Source organism: Mya arenaria, chromosome 15 (genome assembly GCF_026914265.1).
Source record: "Mya arenaria isolate MELC-2E11 chromosome 15, ASM2691426v1".
NCBI lineage: Eukaryota > Metazoa > Mollusca > Bivalvia > Myida > Myidae > Mya > Mya arenaria.
This window is the reverse complement of record NC_069136.1, coordinates 55,768,436-55,792,813: the sequence shown is the minus strand read 5'-3', so window position 1 is coordinate 55,792,813 and position 24,378 is coordinate 55,768,436. Positions and strand designations below refer to the sequence as shown.

The 24,378-nt window shown below is 35.9% G+C and overlaps 1 protein-coding gene across 8 annotated transcripts in view; it reads right to left on the bottom strand.

The window, feature by feature from the left end:
• The window catches only part of LOC128219899 (unconventional myosin-XVI-like), a 104,529-nt gene that overhangs the window by 65,152 nt on the left and 14,999 nt on the right, over positions 1–24,378 (bottom strand). For all 8 annotated transcript variants that reach the window (XM_052928047.1, XM_052928050.1, XM_052928052.1 and 5 more), the window contains exons 10-30: positions 20,675–20,847; positions 20,432–20,526; positions 19,801–19,898; positions 18,927–19,037; positions 18,445–18,510; positions 17,640–17,870; positions 16,777–16,891; positions 16,006–16,153; positions 15,481–15,577; positions 14,223–14,325; positions 13,585–13,671; positions 12,908–13,043; positions 11,380–11,449; positions 10,879–11,028; positions 10,588–10,681; positions 9,607–9,759; positions 8,728–8,948; positions 7,975–8,180; positions 4,336–4,438; positions 3,936–4,032; positions 1,701–1,800 (exon numbers count right to left, since the gene is read on the bottom strand). In XM_052928047.1, the coding sequence (XP_052784007.1) occupies positions 1,701–1,800; positions 3,936–4,032; positions 4,336–4,438; positions 7,975–8,180; positions 8,728–8,948; positions 9,607–9,759; positions 10,588–10,681; positions 10,879–11,028; positions 11,380–11,449; positions 12,908–13,043; positions 13,585–13,671; positions 14,223–14,325; positions 15,481–15,577; positions 16,006–16,153; positions 16,777–16,891; positions 17,640–17,870; positions 18,445–18,510; positions 18,927–19,037; positions 19,801–19,898; positions 20,432–20,526; positions 20,675–20,847 (2,654 nt within the window). The remainder of the gene's footprint in view (positions 1–1,700; positions 1,801–3,935; positions 4,033–4,335; positions 4,439–7,974; positions 8,181–8,727; positions 8,949–9,606; positions 9,760–10,587; positions 10,682–10,878; positions 11,029–11,379; positions 11,450–12,907; positions 13,044–13,584; positions 13,672–14,222; positions 14,326–15,480; positions 15,578–16,005; positions 16,154–16,776; positions 16,892–17,639; positions 17,871–18,444; positions 18,511–18,926; positions 19,038–19,800; positions 19,899–20,431; positions 20,527–20,674; positions 20,848–24,378) is intronic.

The window sequence follows — 24,378 nt, the reverse complement described above, 5'->3', positions numbered from 1 at the left end:
CCAAATAGCATGTTACTAGTGCTTTACTTCTTGCAGGAAGGGAAACATTTAAAATTTTGATAGTTTTGGAGTTTATAAGGTCTGCCTGTATAAGCCTATTGGCTGCATTTAATGATGGCTTTACCACGTCTTTGTCACATGTACATAAATGCCAAAAAGGGAATGAGTTATACATCATAGCAATTTCTACTCATATTACGACTACCCTAAGATTACATATAGAAATGTTTTCTAATATTTTTTATGCAATATTTTTAATATTGTTCTTAAGATAAATTAAGTAATGGTTAAAAATTGTTAGTATTTGCTTACAAAAATAATTGGTTTGATGAGGAGCAGTTCCATAACCATTGATTTTATGTACATACTATTTTGCAAACTACCCACCTACTGGGCCAGCCACTGTTTATATCTACCGCTTCACCTGATTAAATCATTAACATCTGGCTGCTGATTTACTCAAATTAATGTATCGGCAAATTTAAAGTTAAGACTGCCTTCTCATTGGACAAATAAATATGTTGAGGACTAATAAAATGCTACTGAATTACCATTCTTGCTTCAATAATAAACTAATTCTTTCTTACATAAATAACAATCTTAATCTATCTTTCTTACATTAATAATATAATATCTTTCACAGATCTGTTGATAAACTAGGATTTTTGACAGGGTTTTAAAATTCAGAAAAGAAGCAGGGTGTAAAGGGTGAAAGGTCACATTGTTTTGGGCTGTGAAGAACTTAGATATCATGAACTTGATAGACAAAAGTTTACAACTTTAGGGAATGAGTTATACATCATAGCACATCATAGCATGGCCTAGTGGATAAGCGTCCGCCTACGGAGCGGGAGGTCGTGGGTTCGATCCCTGGCCGCGTCATACCAAAAGACGTTAAAAACTGGTACAAGTAGCTCCCTTGCCTGGCGCTTGGCATTTAAAGGGTAGTGCTTGGAAAAGTGGTGTACTCAGTACTGGTTTAACCCAGGAAAGTTGTACCCCGTGTATCGGTGCTTTACACCGAGCACGTAAAAGAACCAAGGGGTCTCTTCGAAAAAGAGCTAGGGTCTCGCACCCGGACTTCCTTGTATCCCACCACTGTCTCTTCAGCGTGCTGTCCCTTCAGCATAAACAAAGGACCCCGTTGGAAATAAGTGCTTGCACTTTCACGGGTTATCCTTGATCGCAAGGTCTAAAGAAATACATACAACTGCCAACTAAATTAAGTTTGTTTTAATGTAATAACAATATAATAAGCTTTTAAACAAAACAAAAGAACTACCAATATTTGATTAGATATCTGATTATCTAAACCGGTTAATTCAATGAAGGAGGAAGGAAACACGCTGGTCTCAATGCCCTGATAAGGATGCTGCCAAAAAGGACAGGATTCCGCACCCTTCTATAACTCTTCGGCTAAAAGGATGTGATTGACCTGGCGGCTGATGCGCTGCAACTATTTTTGAGATTGGTTTTTTTGGGGGCCAATAGGGTTCTAGGGGGGTGGAGCATCCTGCCGGAAAAGCATAACTGGCAGCTGAAACTATTTTGGCAAAAGGTTTGGAGCCCCCAATTGGGGTCAAAGGGGATGGCATCCTACCAAAGAAAGCACAGCTGGCTTTGAAGCTCTACTGACAATATAGCAAACTTCAATGTCAATACTATGAACTGGACATTTATCAAAGGGAGGTAAAACTTACTCTTGCTTCTTGAGTGTGAGTTGTCTCTCTTCCTCTGTCTGTTTTTCCCTCTCATTCAATAGGCGCTTGGATTTCTGGCGCGCAAGGAAACCACGCACCACTGAAACAACCAGTAATAGAATGCTCTACGTAACTACCATCAAAAACTATACATCTACAATCATGAAACTTCAAAATATGTTATCGGCAAGTATCTACAATTCAATTAATGTAATATCATTTATATTCATGGGCATGAAAACCCGTAAATTTTCGAAAAAGGACAATTTCATGGGTACTTAAATATGCGGACCCTCAAATACACAAGGTTGGACATTCAAATACACAAGATTAATAATCAGCTTGCATTTGAAGTAGGTGATCATTGATAATAATGACAGATTTACAAAAATTGATTATTTATGAAAATAACACAATAATCCTTTTCATTGATATCGTCAAAGTTTAAACAGATTATAAAAAAAAACATTAAAAAAACATAATAATATAAAGCTTTCTATAGGCAACTTTCAAGTTATTCACTAGCTATTTTTAGGTAACAATATAAGTGTATTGAATGACCTTGAATGTCATTTTTATATGACACAATGGGTTGATTGTTCAGAATGTTGTTTATAAAAGTTAACAACTTTAAAGTGACATTCATATTTAAATCAATGCATATAGTCACATGTACAACAAACATAAATTTTGAGTGATAAACCTTTAACTACTAACTAAATAATGCATTTATGGTAAATATTAATAACTTAACAAGATTGTAATCGTGTATTAAATAGCTGAAAACACACAAACAATAAATGACTGGTGGCTGGGTCCGAAAAGATTTACAGTAATCAACTATCGTCTCATAACATAAAAATACCGTGCTTCCAGCACCTTTCTTTCAAATTAAACACGGTATCCTTTATCTGAACCATTGTTTTCAGTATTTATTCATCCTTTTTGGTAAATTAAAACAATTGTATTAATTGTGGTATATCTTATTTGGGAGTAAGAGCGCATCTTTAATTATATCAGCACGTCATGAAGTAGTTTTCCATTAACAGTTAACAATGATGCCGTTAACAATGTTGTTAACTTTAACGCAGATCTGAATAATCGCCCTATAATATTGTAACATGTGCTTGGATAAAGCTTGAATCAATTTCAAAAACGAAACTGACGATGAATCAAAAAGGCTCTTTGGATAATTTCTAATAATCATCATGGTTTTTGTCTGGTTTGGAATCCGTTACAATCAGGGTAACCATTTTTGCGAATTCAATTTATTTGTTTAGGAATAATAAAAGAATGATCTCTCTGTGTAGAAATAAATTAGGTTTGTAAATTTTGCCATCTGAAAATACATTTCACCTGCCAAAAACATGGCAAAGGCCATAAAGTCTGATAGCTTCTAAAGCAGGAACGATGATTTGGTGAAAGTGGTGTAACTCACTCAATTTTCTTTTCCCATCTAGAGCCATCACAGGATGTGATATTGTTCCCGAATGATTTAATATTGACAGTGGAGGTTGGGGGGGTGATTGGGTAGGGGTACTTTTGGCGGTATGCTGGCAAGTCAATTCAGATAACTGTTTTAACATGGGCCATGCAGTAAAGTTTTGCAGTTACACCATTGGAACTTGATTACCAATCAACATGCATGTTATCAAATATGGCTAACAAAGATGGGTACGGGGTAACATCATCAATAATAAAACACATGATAAAACACCTGATTCATTCACTACAGCAAAGGCAGGCGACAAGGCTGACATAAAACACCCAAAAGCACTAAATGTTATATGGTATTGCTGTATGGTTTCGTACAGGGTACTTTTATTGTACCCAGATACCAGCCAAAATGTAACAGTCCTGCAGGTAATTGTCCATGCCCTCGATGTTAAACACTACTTATAACTATATTTTCATGATTAACTACATCTTTTCTGCTCATTTAACCATTTACAGTCGAACCTTGTTGGTTTAAATTGGATGTAAAGGACCTGCTTTTATACACTTAAGTTAGCATTCCTGCTTGGCTCTAATTTCCCAAAGCTCAAAGTATTTTTGCCAGTCCCTGGGATTTTGAGCCAACGAAGTTCGACTGTAGGTAAAGAGATGGCATTTCAGACGAAATTCAAAATAACAATTTTTCTTGGATTTCTTTACTGGGTATGCCAGGCGCAACATCCCCTTATTCCATTAGAGACCGCAAACATTTCTTTTTCCATTTAAAGATAATCCACCCACCTGACTGAGCCCTGGTGACCTTGAGTTCAAGTTCAAAGGTCAACTGATCAAGTCTGTCAGCATGATCCAGCTTGAAAAACACCTTTGTCTTCCCAAACTGAAACACATATAAACTTTTAGATACCGTAAATATTTCAGTAAAATTGATCAATCAAATTCCTTCACTATAATAAATGCCATGTTCGATAATATCAGTCTCTGTTTTATTGGGACTATCTATTAACTGTATCGACAAGTGTTCCACTGCCATATTCAATTTTTGAATCCAGATGTTCATTGTGCTCGTACTTAGAGCATCGCAATGACAAAAATCTTAGCTAGAGAAACATGATTCTTCATTCACAATGGATACTGCTTAGAGAACATACATCCCATATTCCGACTGTCAGTAATCACTCACCTGTACTCCAGTGAAGTGGTAGTACTGCAAGACCACCTCACACTTCTGTCTGTCCTGCATGGGGCAGAACTTAGGCAGGCTACATGCAACCAAGGCTGGGTACCTAGAACAGGATATACGAGGGTTGTCTGGAAAGTTTTGAGACTGCGTCTATATTTCAAAAAGTTTTTAATATAAATCAACGAACAATAAGCAGCTGTGTATATAGACTATTCACTAGTTTCCTTTTGAAAAATAAAATTATATAATCTCATAATAAGGAAGAAATGGTTGCCAAGACAACCCATCTAGCGCTTCACGGAGCACTTTGAAATTTACTCTTTCTGAAAATTGTTCACAATTCATGTGTACTACCCAACCTGAATAACAGATGACAAAACGTCACGTCAAAACATAAGACGACATTATGACGTCAGCTGCATCACACCGCAATTTATTAAAGCCATCTAACTGTAGACAGGTTTGTAACGAATCAATGGAAGCAGAGAGGTATTTCGAAGATATACGAAAAAACTGCAACGTTGAAGTAACGCACGGAGCAGCGTGCTATGATCAAACATGGTGTTCGCAGCGGGATAGCTCCTACACATACTTATACGTTTATAACACTAGATAAATCAAAGCCAACATGTTCAAGGGCTTTGGTATTTCGCTGGCATGGATGTTTTTAGTGACGGGCGTGAAAAAGTGAGCAATTTAAAGCAGCAGACTGTCAGTCGTGAGTGAAAGTGGCGTAAATTCAGTGCGGGACAGGTTACAAGAAGACCGGCGGAGGACAGTGAGGGAAATTGGTGACTCTGTTCAGTTAAAATGGACAGTTGTTCATAATATCATGGAAGACTTGTACAGACAAATATTTAAGCAATGTGTTGAACGCCGCTGTGTGTACTTGCAAAAGGAGGGTATTTTGAAAAAAAATATGACGTGAGGCAATGAGGCAAGGAAGTGCTCCGTGGCTTGTGACCTGTACTTTTTGTAATGTTTGTTGTGTTCGTTCACTTCATAGTATATTGTTGAGATTTCAGGATTTGTTTATATTAGATAAAATTGTCAGCTGCTAAAATTTTATATGCATCCTATGACTTGTATGTTTTTAATGAACGAAGTCTCAAAACTTTCCGGACATCCCTCGTATTGTACTACAACAGTACAATGTTGGGGCCAAACAGTTCTCGTGCAAGAAACATGCAACAAACACTATGCACCTACGATATAAGGTGATTTACTATGGCTCAAGCAGAAAATTGGCAAGCATACACAACCAATTTCAAATTAACAGGTGATCGAGCAGAACATTGGCAGGCAAAACACAACAAAAGAATAGTTTACAATCGCTCGAGCAGAACATTGGCAGACAAAACACAATCAATGCATAGTTTACAATCGCTCGAGCAGAACATTGGCAGGCAAAACACAACCAATGCATAGTTTACAATCACTCGAGAAGAACATTGGCAGACAAAACACAACCAATGCATAGTTTACAATCGCTCGAGCAGAACATTGGCAGACAAAACACAACCAATGCATAGTTTTCAATCGCTCGAGCAGAACATTGGCAGACAAAACACAACCAATGCATGGTTTACAATCGCTCGAGTAGAACATTGGCAGACAAACACAACCAATGCATAGTTTACAATTGCTTGAGTAGAACATTAGCAGACAATACACAACAAATGCATAGTTTACAATCGCTCGAGAAGAAAATTGGCAGACAAAACACAATCAATGCATAGTTTACAATCGCTCGAGCAGAACATTGGCAGGCAAAACACAATCAATGCATAATTTACAATCGCTCGAGCAGAACATTGGCAGGCAAAACACAATCAATGCATAATTTTCAATCGCTCGAGCAGAACATTGGCAGACAAAACACAACCAACGCATAACTTTCAATCGCTTGAGAAGAACATTGGCAGACAAAACACAACCAATGCATGGTTTACAATCGCTCGAGAAGAACATTGGCAGACAAAACACAACCAATGCATGGTTTACAATCGCTCGAGAAGAACATTGGCAGACAAAACACAACCAATGCATAATTTTCAATCGCTTGAGCAGAACATTGGCAGACAAAACACAACAAATGAATAGTTTACAATCCCTCGAGCAGAACATTGGCAGACTAAACACAACCAATGCATAGTTTTCAATTGCTCGAGCAGAACATTGGCAGGCAAAACACAACAAATGCATAGTTTACAATCGCTCGAGCAGAACATTGGCAGGCAAAACACAATCAATGCATAGTTTACAATCGCTCGAGCAGAACATTGGCAGGCAAAACACAATCAATGCATAGTTTACAATCGCTCGAGCAGAACATTGGCAGGCAAAACACAACCAATGCATAGTTTACAATCGCTCGAGAAGAACATTGGCAGGCAAAACACAACCAATGCATACTTTTCAATCGCTTGAGTAGAACATTGGCAGGCAAAACACAACCAATGCATAATTTTCAATCGTTTGAGTAGAAAATTGGCAGGCAAAACACAACCAATGCATAGTTTACAATCCCTCGAGCAGAACATTGGCAGACTAAACACAACCAATGCATAGTTTTCAATTGCTCGAGCAGAACATTGGCAGGCAAATCACAACAAATGCATAGTTTACAATCGCTCGAGCAGAACATTGGCAGGCAAAACACAATCAATGCATAATTTACAATTGCTCAAGCAGAACACAACCAGGCAAACACAACGGATGCTGTGTACCTTAATTATCAGGGAATTTATTATGGGTCGGGCAAAACTTGGGCAGGCAACACACAACCATTGCTTGGTACCTTAAAGAAGAAATATGCCTCATCATTCCAGTCAATTACAATAGATCTTTTAAATGGAATTGTAAGTGCCGATAAAGGGGACAGAGGAATCCATTTGGGGTCACAATGGAAATCACAAGAAATCCCTCTGTCCAAGATTTTTATACAAGTAGTCATATATGTCATACATTCTTTTTTATGCTTACTCAATTCCATTATCTTGAAGTGTAAATATTTAAATCCTGTGCCAAATGCATGAACTGAACTTTCCACAAGCAGGCCTGCCTTTTTAATGATTTTGATGCCTAAATTCAGCTCCCTTCCCAACCTAACAAAGTATAATTTCCCCCAATTTTACTCCTTTATGAAGAAAAAATTGATCAAAATTGTACAAATATAGCCAAGATGTATGCATTTGTTCACCTGCAATATGCTATTACTAAAATCCAGTTATCACTTTTTTTAATTATTTCTACGTAATTATCTATATGACACAACAATTCACATTTAATTTCAGATGTTTATTCGAGACTTCCTTTTTCTGGCAAAATTTTCTTTTTACATCTTTACTAAGAAAAATATGAAAAGTGCTAAACCATAATGAAATATGTACCCAAAAACTTTCATAAAGCTCTAAATACTTGTAAAAGATTATAAAAAATACCCTGAGTGGACGTCTACGACACACGCAACTCAAGCAATAGGACATCTAGAGCGACATCACTGACATTGACCTTAAAACCAACTAATTTAGCTGGCCGACCTCGTCAAGTTCATTGCTTAATGAAACAATATTTATTATCCATCCTCTACACAAATAAACTTATCAGATGCTTTCTTGAGCTTAGAAACAAACAAACCTGTTTAGAAAATGGTGGAATGTCAGTCGTAGAGGATAGCCATATTTGCGTATTTTGACAATCTCCCCTACCCCAGTGTACCGTAGCTGGGCCAACACATAATCAGGAACAAAAGTCAGGGGCTTCTTGCTGGTATTGGGCTTTATACAGCGCACAAAGTGGGGCTTGGCTGACTGGAGTTTGTTGATCAGGTCTGCCAGGGAATTCTGAAAAAGATGGATATAAAAAATTGTAGAAGGTATACTTCGATGAAAGTCTGGGGTAAAAATATAAATATATGTTTAAAAATAGTGTCAGATGTAATAAAACAGTACATAATTTTAAACTTTGGACATAACTCAATATTCAAAATATTTAAATTTTCACATTGTTTTTCAAATCACTTTTGTTAAACTTTTAGAATATTTCTAATTGTTGTTGCTGGTTTATCTTTCCTTTTTGTTTTTTAGATTTGACCAAGGTTTAAGTTTTTGCAAGCTGCTTTTGACCTGCCAATAAGACAATATCTAAACCTTTTTCGATACACAGGACAAACTTAAAAGCATAACACTGCAAGTTGAATTGGTCATTTCAAGCTGATATATCTACCTTCATAAAGTGAAAGATTCAATACAGAATTCCTGTTTTACCAATGTTAAAAAGATAAAATGTCTAAAAAATTTTTTTATCTGAAATGCAGGTCTGCAAATGTAATAATATTTTGGATTCATTTAATACAGTGTAATTGATGCTCCTACAATGTTTTTTACCTACCCTAAAATGGTAAGCCATAGTTGACGGCCCTTTCTTTTCAACGGAGACTGTCTTGCCCGCTTTCTTCCCCTCCTTATTACCTCCCTTAAGTTTCTTGAAGAACTCGAAAGGGGAGGCAACCTTCTTTATGGTTGTGCGTTGCTGGCGAGCGCTTGGGGCAAGGGAACCAGTCCGGTTCACCCTAGACTGGAACAGCTCCTTGATCAGTAGTAGGTTACTCGCTGTGAAATGGGATTATATTTTGTCAATTATTACTAGCACATGTTTGTATAATCCAATAAACACTTTGACCACTTCATACAAACAACCATCTACATGTGACAAGGTGGAACGAGGCTCCTATTTGCCTCCTGTTTACTGTATGCAAAACAGGTTCTCCTGTTAGGTGATGTTATATAATTTTTGTTCTTATATTTGAAAGGGAATCATTTCCCTGTTAATCAACTTTTTGTCTGCCTCTGGAATCACATTATTTTATGTACCTCTCTTTCATGGAAAAACTTTGAATTGATGTGCCCAAATGTTTGTAACAACAAAGTATCTTAGGACCAACTTTTTTAACTGAATGTAAACATTACAACTTGGCTCAAATTTCCCAGGGCTCAAAGTCCTTTGGCCGTTCCCTGTTAGTTTGAGCCATCAATGTTTGACTGATTATTACTGGTTATTACATTTTTTTTCAATCACTTTTTTCTTCATAAAGGAGTAAAATTGGGGGAAATTATACTTTTTTAGGTTGGGAAGGGAGCTGAATTTAGGCATCAAAATCATTAAAAAGGCAGGCCATAAATCTATATTGGTAAATGAACTGTTTCAGTATTATGCTGTACCTATTTACCCATTTATTTCATATGGTTTCATATAATAATATCAGCTTACTCTTCATGGTGTACATGATGCTGTTGGGCAGTGTGTCCCTGTTCTTCTCCAGAATCCCGGCCACATCGTACGTCACGCAGCCCGCATAGTGAATGATAGAGAAACGCAGACCACTGTCCCGCGGTGTCTTGTAGTATCTATTGTGTTTCTTTCCTAAAGAAAGAAAAAAGGTAAAGTTAGATTTGATTCACAAAGGGTGTGTTTCCCAGAGCCCTCTGTGGAAGCATTCTCAGGTTAAGTGCCAGGGTCTTAACTTTGTCTTGCGGGAGCAAACAATAACGCCTCAGGTTGAGTTTTCAGGTTACAAAACACCATGTTTTTGTAAGACATTTTCAGAATAACAGACTGAAATTTAAAAGGTAAGTAAACCCTCATAGCTGTTTTAGCTGTTGAAATTTCTGAGCTGAAAAGAAAGAAGAACAGATGGCAGGGATCCAACAGTCCCACAGTAGTCAACCCCTAAAACTGGGACATAACTTAAGGCATAACAAACAGTAATCTTGGGGGCTATTTCATCAGGATCCTAGCGGAGAGTTCACACCTAGGAGTGATTTTCAGCAGTGCAATACTACTGTTGAAATATACATCTTTGGTAAAACAATGCTCCAAGATTCATGATATAACAGCCCTCAGCATTTTATAGATACAGTGTCAGTAGCTTGGAAGCCAGGGGCTTGTTTCACAAAGAATCCTAGGAGTACTTTTGTTCCTATGATAGATTTAAAACAGTACAGTACCACTCAGGTATTGTTCCTAGAAATCTAGATGAAGTGGCCCCTAGCAAATATCCTGGAGGCTGTTTCATCAAGAACCCTAAAAGTGATTCTGTACCAAGGAATGATTTTCAACAGTGCCAGCCAGACTACTGTTGAAAATCCCTCTTAGTTAGTAAACCCCACCTAGGATTCTTGATCAAACATCCCCCAGGTTTGCGCGACAAACTGGGCAATGAAAGTTTATGTAATGGAATATTTCACTTACCAACATTGGTGTGCAGTTTGGAGGCCAGGGATTTGTCTGTTGCCTTGGGAAAATTGCTCTCTTCATCCAAAATGGCAAGCAGTCCAGTCGGTCTCTGTAAGTTCAAGAAATGGTATTTTGAGGGTTGAATGCCAGTGCTCCTGCCTGAATTCGATGTAATTATAGATGGGTTTCAGAGACCCTTGGCCTAAAAATCCGCACCTAATGTATATGCTCTACCATTGAGCTATTGGGGTGGTCAATAACAATAATCTTTTTAATGTCTCCTTTTATACCTGTTAATAAACATACCTCCAAAAACAGATCAAGAATAGCCTGGTTGTTGTTGTATGTGACATCGACCAATGGGACGCCCTCTAACAAACAGTCCTGCTGCTCTCTGTATAAGATGTTTTCATTGGTGTAGAGCTGTATCTGTTCATTGGCCACATTAATGCACATCTGGAAAACATAGATGTAGAATGAGAGATGATTACAACCAGTAAACTTAAGTGTTAGCAAATTATTAAATAAATAAATATTACTTTATGGGTATATTTAATGACATACTTCAAGAATGCTTAAACATTGGCAATATCAATTACATAAATCAATGAATCTTTAATTACACCATTAAAAGACCAAGTGATCACTTCTTTCTCCCAGGCTCAACCTGTAATGCAGCCAATGGGCATGGGCAGACCCTTATCAACCATATAGCGTATGCACAAATATGAATTTCTTGCATAAGCATTGTATTTTACCTTTCTGTAACTATTTTTCAATGTTATATTTAAATGACTTTTTTCATACCTGTTCAAAACTGTTTTGAGGAAAGTTCTCAAATCCAAATATGTCCAATATACCAATCTGCAGATCACTCCTGGAAATTAAAGATCATCTTATGTAATAGTATTGCCTAAAATTATCTTTGCTTTAGTTACTTATTTAGACTTAAGGAAAACAAAAGTACTTCTTACTCCTTAAAATTTTAATTCAGGTCATTTAACTGACTTAGAACACAACCTCATTGGCTGACACATTGTCAACGCAAAATCTGACGCAGGGATTGTGTTTCGGATGAGTGGCAGTGGGCGGACCTTTAAACACCCGCGAAAAGTTGAAATGCTTAATGATTAAGCATAGTACTTAATGATTGCCTATCTGCCATTTCATTGACTGTTAATGTAGGTTGTATTCTAAGTTTTGAATAAAGACATACTAATAATAATAAATACATACATACTTGAAATATTCAGCATTTACAATTCAACACAATTCCTTCCTTTTTTTTAAATTTTATAATGTTCTTTCAAACCTGACACATAATGAACCCCTTTTTCCCCTTAGCACCCAGTCCCTTTACGCATAACCCTGTCCGTTTTAAAACCTAGCTAAAACTGGTTGAGCTCTTATTACTGCAATAACTTACCTTGATGAAAATAAGCATGTCATAATAATAACCAATTAACTTAAAGACACCCTATTCTGATATAATTAGTGTATATGGCAACTGTCTTTGAATAAATATGAGTGTTTTTCATTCCATTGCATATCGATTGTTTATGGGGTTACTGCTAAAAGGTACTTACACCTTCTGTTATTTAATGTTGCTTAGCACCATCTGGTTTTTATCCCACAGATTATATTTCTACCAAGAATACAATGCTACATGCACATGCGCAGTACCAACAATGTTCACATATCAAGTCTTATGGCATAAAAACAATATATATTTTTATGGCCATCAAGTGATAATGAAGAACAAACAAACAATAACAATACAACGATTTAAATCAATGCAATTAATTAAAACATTTAACAAAAAACCACTACACTAAATGCATTATGGTTTATTCTTTGTTATTAAGAATTGATTGAACAGTCGAAACCTGCAATTCAGAAGTTAAAAGGCTAACATATTTTCTAGGATTTTTTTCTTCACTACATAGAATGGTTAAACAAAACACCAAATGGTCACTTATATGATATAGAAGGAAAACCATTGCCAGTGAATTATAAGGCCATCTTTTCTAAGTACTTATCAAATGATTGCTTTTCTGAAAGAATAATTGAAAGTTGTTACAAAATCTATTTTAAAACTAAAAATATTTTTGGTCAGCTCAGGTCAAGTTTTTTGTTTTATTTTGCAAGTAAAACTTTCAATTTGATAAGAGGCACTAACTAAACATTTAACTGAAATTATTTTCACCTTAAGATATTTTCATGTACTAGCATTGCTTGGATGACCCCAAAATCTTTAAGAAAGATATCATTCAATGAGAACAAGAGATTTTTACTGCTCAAGCCAGTAAACACCCGGATACCAACCACCACCTACCCTTCTTCCACCGGCTGTATCAGCTGGTTAATACCATTTACGATCCAGCTGAACAGACGCGCATACAGCATCTTGGCAAGGGCGTCACGACAGTCCCGTGCTCGCTCTACTGTCCGCTCCTTCTTTATCTGCTCACCTGGTCAACAAGCACATGCAAACATGCAAACAACATGCAAAATGCGAACACAAGACGGAATATGTAAATACTTTTAAATACCTCTATAGAGTTCTTTTATAATAGATTTTGCTTCAGAGATATGCAAAATCAATGCGAATAACAATTCAGTAATGGAATAAAATCTTAAAAGAAATGCGCCTTTAGTTTCATAAATCTTCAAAGATCTAATATGGCAATACGAGACTTGGTGGCAATTTTCCAAGATGGCTGCCATTAGGCCATATTAACAGATATAGAATGGGTCCAGGCTAAAATGTATTTAAAATAGCTACAATAACACTTGCTCCAAGTTTCATGCTTTTTTTTTCATTTTCTTATTTTTTTTACATAGTTTGAACTTGACTAAAAGCACAGAATTCAACCATGCATACAACACACAAAAGAATGCTACGGCAATAAACTTGCAAATAAGACTGTAATCAAGCAATGTGGTAATTCTATTGCTTGTACTAGCTTGTTTTAGATCAATAAAGAATTCACACTAAACATGCAAATCTACCTCTGGTCACTGTATAGTCTGCTACCAGTGCTGACCCCAGCTCCTTGGCCGAGACCTCCAACATGTCGGACACAACCTTCAACATGTCTGAAAGCATGGTAGTACCATGGAGTCAGAATAGAGAACATAACCTCCTATTAGTATGTTTTCTCAGTCGATACTTCAACAAAGCCTATTCCAAAATCATGTGTCAAGCTAATTATATAAGGATTGTCATAAGCAACATAGAAACATGTGTTTTACAAAGTTTCTTGTGAATATAAAAAAAAAACAAGATTTAAGTTTTTGCATGTTCACACCAACGCTTTTTTCATAACCTAATTTTTTTCAGTAAAAACAGACAAAATAAGCATAAATAAACATACACAATTATGACAATAATTATAAATTGGGTACAATAATTACCCCCCTAGTTTTTCCATTTGCCATTTACCTGTATTAATCGCTTGAGCTGCATCATCATTGGCCATACCTATTTAACACTATTTACAAGAATTACCCCCCAATATTTACCGACTTTCCATTTACAGGTACCAATTTTGCTGCATTGTTGTTCTCCCCACTTTTAAACTTAATTTCTCCCAAATGTATCACTGTGTACAATAATTACCCCCCTCGTTTCCCCATTTGCCATTTACCTGTATTAATCACTTGTGCAGCATCGTTGTTGCCCACACCTTTGAACTCAATTTCCCCTAGGTGTAACACTATGGACAATATCTGGATCATGCTTTGGATGTCCTAAAAATAATTATCATTGTAAAAAATTCATTATACAATTAAGATTTATTTTTCAAAGGAATTAATGAAATACTGTTCCATATTCTGCAGACCCTAACGAACATTTTGATGTATAAAGGTTACTGTTATTTGACGTAGACCGGTTGACCCCCTAAATCAGCAAGATATTTATTTCTCCCACCTCAGATAAGTAGATCCAATAATTTAACCATGCTTGATATTCTTATCTTGCCCACGGGCGAAAATAAAACGCCTGTATGGAACTCCTTTTTAACGGTCACCACATTATAATTACCTCCCTTGTTGAAGACTGGACCATCAGTAGCACCAAGGAAATCTTGTCTTATGGTAATATTTAGAACGCTAATTAATTATTTCTCGCTTCAAATGTCACCATAAAACAGTTTTCACGCACCATTCAAGAAATAATGCTTCATTTTCCTTAGAACTATTTAAAAAGACCGATTTGACTATTAACATCAACTGGATCACTGCGCACGTATCCATGGTAAACCTCGTTTCCGCAAAACACCCTACGCTCGGTTCGGAATGAACCTATCTTACACTCTCGGCCATGGAAGATACTTATACTCCATTTGCTATACTAAATTAGGTACAAATCCTGAACGGCATTAACTGAAGCATTTCTTAGCAAATCAAGATTATATATCGAAATAACATGAAATCCACTGAATTTCAAGGAATCTGATTTAAAAACAAGGCAAACATTTTTTTCTGTCAATTTCCATAGAAATTTAATTAAATTTTGACATATGCAGCTCTGCATTGGCAATTAGACAAACATACATCCCTGCTCAATCTCATTCAAAAGTTGTATTTGCTGTAAAATTATAAGCCTCTTACCCAGCCTTACATTTCTTTCTAGAGTAACTGCAACTCCTTTTGTATAACCCACTTCCCAATGTATAACTGTTGGTTACACAAAACTAATATTATAAACAATTATATATTGGCTCTTAATAAGGCCGCATAATATTGCCTCTGTCCCCCTATTAGAAACATGCAAGGAACATGTAGTATGAATGATCTGTTTATTTTTTCCAATTTTTATCAGCTTGAGAAATATGAAAGGGTTTCAAGCAAGCGAATATGGAAAATTAAGTCTGTATACATATTAAGTCCTAGAGTACATACAGTCTGTGAGAAGCCAATGTAGTGTAGACAGTCCTTCACCTTCCAGAACTTGGCCTTGTTGTCCGGCTGGGCGTCAACCTTTGTGCCTTGAAGGTACCTGTAGGTATCATACGTATGTGTAAGAAATTGAGTAAATCCTTAAAACTATGACTCTGGCCCCAAATTATTGCCAGTCCCTTATGACTGGATTAAGCTTATCCCACTATTATTGTTTCACTATAATTTGGCTAATATTTACTTTATTTAAGAGATTTTAGACTTCTATGATAATCACAATAAACAATTTTTCATTTATTGATATAAAATTATTTAAGTACGTATAATAGTAAAATAACCTACTTAAGCCTGTCAAACTCATATTATTCGTCCATAAAAAAAACACTTCTGAAAGAAAAAATGTATCTGAACTTTTGAGAATATACAAACTTCACCTCATCTTGGGAGAGTTTGCCCCATTATCAAGTAGGGTATTTGGAATAAAAATCCGCCCCCCCCCCCAATCCTTGATGAACAAGAAATGCCTACCTAAACTTGGCCATGTCTTTGAGTCCGTACAAATTCACCTCCTCTGGTGAAAGTCCCCCCATCATCCAGTAGAAAATGTGGAAGTTGCACTCCCCCCGTCCCTGATGAACAACACGTGATTTCTCCAGCAGATACTCAGATATTTTCCCTGAAGAGTTACAATACAGCAACAGTGATTTTATTTGTACCGTTAAGTTTTGACAATCATCTAGTTGAAAATGTAATGCAAATTTCTCCATTATCCACTGTTATATTCATCTTCACTGCAATATTAAGATATGACCATATTTATTTCTATTAAATCTGCTAAGTTCAGGAAAGTAAAAATAAACAAGAGTGCCACTGAGCTAATACCAATGCTCATTAATTTTATAATTTTAACAAGGGAGATAACTCGACAATTATTCAAGCCTGAGTTATGGGCCTTGCTTAACATGTGTGTATTGTCTCATAAAACTATATCTTCTTTGATAAATAGACAAGCTAAAAGAGGCATATCCCTCATTCATAAAGTCATTAAGTTATTGGCCTTGCTACTTACATAGATGCATATTGTGTGTGGTAAAATTCATACTAAGTTTCAGTTGAATATCTTGTACCGTTTTTTGAGTTATGGCCAAGGTTAATTTTTGCACAACAATACTAAGGCTATAACAAAACACTATGAACTTCATAAAACAGAAGAACGAACAAAATCGGCTAAACCATTCATATATAAATCATGAGCACCATGTGAAACCATTAGTCAGTCTATTTAGTGTTCCAACTCACCGCCAATCACATGGCCCCTGGTGTTAAAGCTGAGTTCAATATATTTCCCGAATCTGCTGGAGTTATTGTTCATCAATGTGACTGCGTTACCAAATGCCTCTAGCAACGGATTCACCTGTAATACAACAACAACAAAAATCAAGACACTTCATCATTCATATGCAATCATCTAGTACCATATTCATTACAAAATAACTTATTTTGTGTCTTTAAAGGTACTTTCATGATCAAAATGGAATATTGTGAAACTATATCAAAGCTGCACTTTTAAATGGCTCACTAAGTCATAATAGCAAACTCATGACATTGTTCCAAGGTTAGAAATGTACACTCAAACACGTTAATCAACGAAAATAATCATAGTTTTAAATCAATCTCTTAATTAACCCATAGTTTAAAATCCAGTTCCTTAGTTAACCCCAAGTTTTAAAACAAGTCTTTTAGTTAACCAGATGTTTTTAAACAATCCTCTTAGTTTACCCAAAGATTTAAACCAGTATCTTTAACCCAAAACTTTAATACCAGTCTTATAGTTAACCCAAAGCTTTAATGTCTGTCTTTTAGTTAACCAAAAGCTTTAATATCAGTCTTTAAATTAGCCCAAAGCTAAATTAATACCAGTGTTTTAGTTAACTCAAACATTTAATACCAGTTTTTTAGTTAACCCGAAGCTTAAATGCCAGTCTTTAAGTTAACCCAAAGCTTTAATGCCAGTCTTTTAGTTAACCCAAAGTTTTAAAACCAATTTTTTAGTTAATCACAGGTTTTAAAAGCAATATCTTCATTAACCACAATAATTAAACCAATCTCTAAGTTAACGCCAAGTTTTAAAACCAGTCTCTAAGACTTTTGCTCCAACTCACTTGGTTTATTTTTGTGTTGAGATGAGTCTCCTCACTCCCTGCCACTCGTAACAGATGCTGGACGATATATTTACACGTCTCTGTTTTCCCCGAGCCACTCTCTCCCGATATCACATGACACTGTGACCCGCCTGCATGTCGCAGGGCACGGTAAGAGTTCTCCGCTATACCGTAGACGTGTGGAGGTAGTTGGTCGTCACTCTTTGGTTTCTCGTGGTACTTGCTTGATATCTGATAATTGCAGAGTAAAATATTATTATGCTAAGAACACTGGTATATAATATCTAAATATTCACCATCTATCTTTTATAAAATGTAAATGAACTAAACAAGATATCACTCATATAATAGTTTTTATTTACATATCAGGAGCAAAGGAGCTGGGGCAGCCAGAGCCTGTGGTTTGAGGCCCCAATATTCAGGCAAGCAAAGGCAACGGGACGATGAATATTTTTTTATTCACTATTATTCACTTTTTAACACTATTTTTATTTGAAAACTGACAATGCATTCTGATGCCATTTAGCAATGGTATCAATCAGACAGAGACAATGGATTATACAGCCTTGTGCTATTATGAGTTGAAGAAATATAACCCCTTTATTGGTCGATTAAATAGGTGAATGACTACAGCAATGAGTTCATTGTAATGAGTGGTACTGAGTCCATGGAATTTCACCTCTAAATCAATATCATAATATTTTATCTCTCTTACCTCCCTTGAGTAATACTCCAACTCTCTTACCTCCCTTGAGTAATACTCCAACTCTCTTACCTCCCTTGAGTAATACTCCAACTCTCTTACCTCCCTTGAGTAATACTCCAAATCTTTGAAAGGGTTCACAGCGACCAGGACATCCCCAATGTAGGTCTAAATGTTGGGAAGTAAATAGCAAAGTGAACTGTCGGGAAGTAATAGCCAAGCAAAATGATGAAAAATGTATGGAAATAAAAAGAAAAGTTAAATTTAGGGAAATAAACAGCTAGGGAAACAAAGTGAAAGTGAAATATTATGCTTTATTTGGAAACTTTTTAAAATATTGCCCCTATTTGAAGATTAGAATATATATATATATGGATCATCACCATTACTTTTGCCCTTATATCGTTTAACAGATAAAATAAAACAATTACTACAAAATACTTATAGAATTAATCCTCAGGTTACTTGATAAGAAATGGTCAGGCTAGAGAACGACATAAATAAGTTTGTCAACTTTCGGTTTGTTCTTCTTTATGCCAACATCTTTTATTAGTTTTAAAACTGAGAGAATGAACATTCCGTACATATATCTGAGCAGCACTGTATCTTCTCTCCAGCTCCTTGAGAATGCCCTCCTCGGATATGGAACTCAGCGCTGTCAGGTTGTCTGTATTTGAACACGTCTTTAACTTGCCCTACAAATTGGGGGAGATGAAATACAATATGTTTCAAAATAAGGAGTTCGTTGTTGTCAGGTTTTCTGTGTTGGAATATGTATTAAACTTGCCATACAAGATATGATCCATCTTAATAATATGGAAATCAGCATGTCAGGTTGTCTGTATTGGAAAACCTCTTAAACTTTCCCTACAAGATATGATAAGACAAGATATGATCCATCTTAATAATATGGAAATCAGCAATGTCAGGTTGTCTGTATTGGAAAACCTCTAAAACTTTCCCTACAAGATATGATAAGACAAGATATGATCAATCTTAATAATTTGGAAATCAGCGATGTCATGTTTTCTGTATTGGAAAACCTCTTAAACTTTCCCAACAAAATAAGACAAGATATGATCAATCTTAATAATATGGAAATCAGCAATGTCAGGCTGTCTGTAACTTAAAACCTCTTAAACTTTCCCTACTAGATAAGACAAGATATGATCAATCTTAATAATATGGAAATCAGGATTAATAGCCTTGCTGTACATGAGTATTTTGCGTCTGGTAACATTTATAACAAGTTAAATTTAAATATGGTTTGGGTGTTTTGCCAAAATAAAAGCCTTTGCACACAGATGCCAAGGTCATAACAAAAATTAAATGTTAACATACAAGCTAGGAATGATAGAGGATGGTTTGGACTTCTAGCTTATAAAACTAGTTTGAAAACATCCTAAAAGTCATGTAATTGTATAAATATTTATTGTAACATAAAATTCATTTTCACACCTTTTTGCTGCTGCCTGACTTCCATATTGCCATGGAGTAATAGTCGCTATCCTCATCTGTCTTCTTTGGATGTTTTTGTTGTCCTTTCCCAGGTTTATCTGAATTGAGAGCAAATCATCCATAAGTATGACCAAACACAAAGTGCACTAGGACACTGACTGAAGACTGAAAGGCTGAAACCAATTCAATGAGGGGCTGGGAGGCTGCAAAAGAAATCAAGTAGCTTTTTATAAGCTCTTTAAGGTCTTTCCTAACTTCAAAATAGAACCAAGCTGGGGTGTAAATAAAATAACAACCAAAAGCAACTAGAAAACCTTTTTTAGTATTTTTTTAAAGGGGGGAGGGGGAGGGGGGAGGGGGGAGGTGGGAGTAGGGTGCTCATTGCAGCCCTTTGACTCGCAGAAATCCACAAATCCGCAGAAAAATCACATCCCTGATGGACTAGTGGTAGAGGTGTCTGCTTCTCTTAGTCATGGTCATAAGATTAATCACATCCTCACTGCCTCTCATATAGACACCAGGACTGAATTCCGTCCATGAAACAGACTCAAAGAGTGATTCATATCAGCCTTCAGCTGTCTTCACGATAGGGCTGAAGTGAATAAGTACAAACTGAACAATATGTTTGTACCTGCATGCCCTGAGGTGCAATCGGCGACTGCCTCGTACATGGCACGAGCTTCCTGTAGCTCATCTTCCTTTGAAATTGTCACATGTCTTGCTCGCCTGAAAACATACAGAAACCTTTAACAAGTCTCAGATAGAGTCAACAATTTGGTTTTTGCATGACAATGACACTTACAAAACCATTGACAACCACGATATATGAGTCAATGAACAAAATATTGATTTTGTAAATCAAGACTTAGCTTACATTATTTTACTGTTGATTCTGAAGAGCATAGCCTCTGGAGGTGGTGGTGGTAAATCCTCGTTCCCAATGTTTCGAGAACCTCCAGCGATCTCCTCGTACACACTCTCTCCACGGCCAAATAACTCCTCATCTGATGAATGTGTTTCCACAGTGTCTGGTACATCTCTCTTTTCCTATAACAGTAGTACATGTAGATAAGATTTTGAAAAACTTGTATTTTTTCTTATCATCAAGGTTCATATTATACATATTTCATCATAAGGATTCAGGAAATAAATGTTTGAACAAATGTTTTAAGACTGGTAGTTATTTCTTTCCCATGATAGTTGTAGGACAGAATGTTATCAAACTGGTAACTCTTTTTACATCAATATTGGTAAGACAGAATGTTAAAAGACTGGTACTTTTTTTTAAATCTACAATAGTGGAACAACACGATGTTGACAGACAGGCTTTGATAGCATTTTATTTATCTAAGATAGAGGAAAGACAGGATGTTAAAATCTAAGACTGGAAGCTCTTTTTTACCTACAATAGTGAAAGGACGGGATGTTGAAAGACTGATACTTATTTATCTATGATAGAGGAAGGACAGGATGTTGAAAGACTGATACTTATTATCTATGATAGAGGAAGGACGGGATGTTGAAAGACTGATACTTATTATCTATGACAGAGGAAGGTCAGGATGTTGAAAGACTGATACTTATTTATCTATGACAGAGGAAGGTCAGGATGTTGAAAGACTGATACTTATTATCTATGATAGAGGAAGGTCAGGATGTTGAAAGACTGATACTTATTTATCTATGATAGAGGAAGGTCAGGATGTTGAAAGACTGATACTTATTATCTATGGTAGAGGAAGGTCAGGATGTTGAAAGACTGATACTTATTATCTATGATAGAGGAAGGTCAGGATGTTGAAAGACTGATACTTATTATCTATGGTAGAGGAAGGTCAGGATGTTGAAAGACTGATACTTATTTATCTATGATAGAGGAAGGTCAGGATGTTGAAAGACTGATACTTATTTATCTATGATAGAGGAAGGTCAGGATGTTGAAAGACTGATACTTATTTATCTATGATAGAGGAAGGTCAGGATGTTGAAAGACTGATACTTATTATCTATGACAGAGGAAGGTCAGGATGTTAAAAGACTGATACTTATTTATCTATGACAGAGGAAGGTCAGGATGTTGAAAGACTGATACTTATTATCTATGATAGAGGAAGGTCAGGATGTTGAAAGACTGATACTTATTATCTATGACAGAGGAAGGTCAGGATGTTGAAAGACTGATACTTATTTATCTATGACAGAGGAAGGACAGGATGTTGAAAGACTGATACTTATTTATCTATGACAGAGGAAGGACAGGATGTTAAAAGACTGATACTTATTTATCTATGATAGAGGAAGGACAGGATGTTGAAAGACTGATACTTATTTATCTATGATAGAGGAAGGACAGGATGTTGAAAGACTGATACTTATTTATCTATGATAGAGGAAGGACAGGATGTTGAAAGACTGATACTTATTTATCTATGATAGAGGAAGGACAGGATGTTGAAAGACTGATTTATCTATGACAGAGGAAGGTCAGGATGTTAAAAGACTGATACTTATTTATCTATGACAGAGGAAGGACAGGATGTTGAAAGACTGATACTTATTATCTATGACAGAGGAAGGTCAGGATGTTGAAAGACTGATACTTATTATCTATGATAAAGGAAGGTCAGGATGTTGAAAGACTGATACTTATTTATCTATGACAGAGGAAGGACAGGATGTTGAAAGACTGATACTTATTATCTATGATAAAGGAAGGACAGGATGTTGAAAGACTGATACTTATTTATCTATGATAGAGGAAGGTCAGGATGTTGAAAGACTGATACTTATTTATCTATGATAGAGGAAGGTCAGGATGTTGAAAGACTGATACTTATTTATCTATGATAGAGGAAGGTCAGGATGTTGAAAGACTGATACTTATTTATCTATGATAGAGGAAGGTCAGGATGTTGAAAGACTGATACTTATTTATCTATGATAGAGGAAGGACAGGATGTTGAAAGACTGATACTTATTTATCTATGATAGAGGAAGGTCAGGATGTTGAAAGACTGATACTTATTATCTATGATAAAGGAAGGTCAGGATGTTGAAAGACTGATACTTATTATCTATGATAGAGGAAGGTCAGGATGTTGAAAGACTGATACTTATTTATCTATGACAGAGGAAGGACAGGATGTTGAAAGACTGATACTTATTTATCTATGACAGAGGAAGGACAGGATGTTGAAAGACTGATACTTATTTATCTATGACAGAGGAAGGACAGGATGTTGAAAGACTGATACTTATTTATCTATGATAGAGGAAGGTCAGGATGTTGAAAGACTGATACTTATTATCTATGATAGAGGAAGGTCAGGATGTTGAAAGACTGATACTTATTTATCTATGACAGAGGAAGGACAGGATGTTGAAAGACTGATACTTATTATCTATGATAGAGGAAGGTCAGGATGTTGAAAGACTGATACTTATTTATCTATGATAGAGGAAGGACAGGATGTTGAAAGACTGATACTTATTATCTATGATAGAGGAAAGACAGGATGTTGAAAGACTGATACTTATAATCTATGATAGAGGAAGGACAGGATGTTGAAAGACTGATACTTATTATCTATGATAGAGGAAGGTCAGGATGTTAAAAGACTGATACTTATTATCTATGATAGAGGAAGGACGGGATGTTGAAAGACTGATACTTATTTATCTATGACAGAGGAAGGACAGGATGTTGAAAGACTGATACTTATTATCTATGACAGAGGAAGGACAGGATGTTGAAAGACTGATACTTATTTATCTATGACAGAGGAAGGTCAGGATGTTGAAAGACTGATACTTATTATCTATGATAGAGGAAGGACAGGATGTTGAAAGACTGATACTTATTTATCTATGATAGAGGAAGGACAGGATGTTGAAAGACTGATACTTATTTATCTATGACAGAGGAAGGACAGGATGTTAAAAGACTGATACTTATTTATCTATGACAGAGGAAGGACAGGATGTTGAAAGACTGATACTTATTTATCTATGACAGAGGAAGGTCAGGATGTTGAAAGACTGATACTTATTATCTATGATAAAGGAAGGTCAGGATGTTGAAAGACTGATACTTATTTATCTATGACAGAGGAAGGTCAGGATGTTGAAAGACTGATACTTATTTATCTATGATAGAGGAAGGTCAGGATGTTGAAAGACTGATACTTATTTATCTATGATAGAGGAAGGTCAGGATGTTGAAAGACTGATACTTATTTATCTATGATAGAGGAAGGACAGGATGTTGAAAGACTGATACTTATTTATCTATGATAGAGGAAGGACAGGATGTTGAAAGACTGATACTTATTTATCTATGATAGAGGAAGGACAGGATGTTGAAAGACTGATACTTATTTATCTATGATAGAGGAAGGACGGGATGTTGAAAGACTGATACTTATTATCTATGACAGAGGAAGGACGGGATGTTGAAAGACTGATACTTATTTATCTATGATAGAGGAAGGACAGGATGTTGAAAGACTGATACTTATTATCTATGATAGAGGAAGGTCAGGATGTTGAAAGACTGATACTTATTTATCTATGACAGAG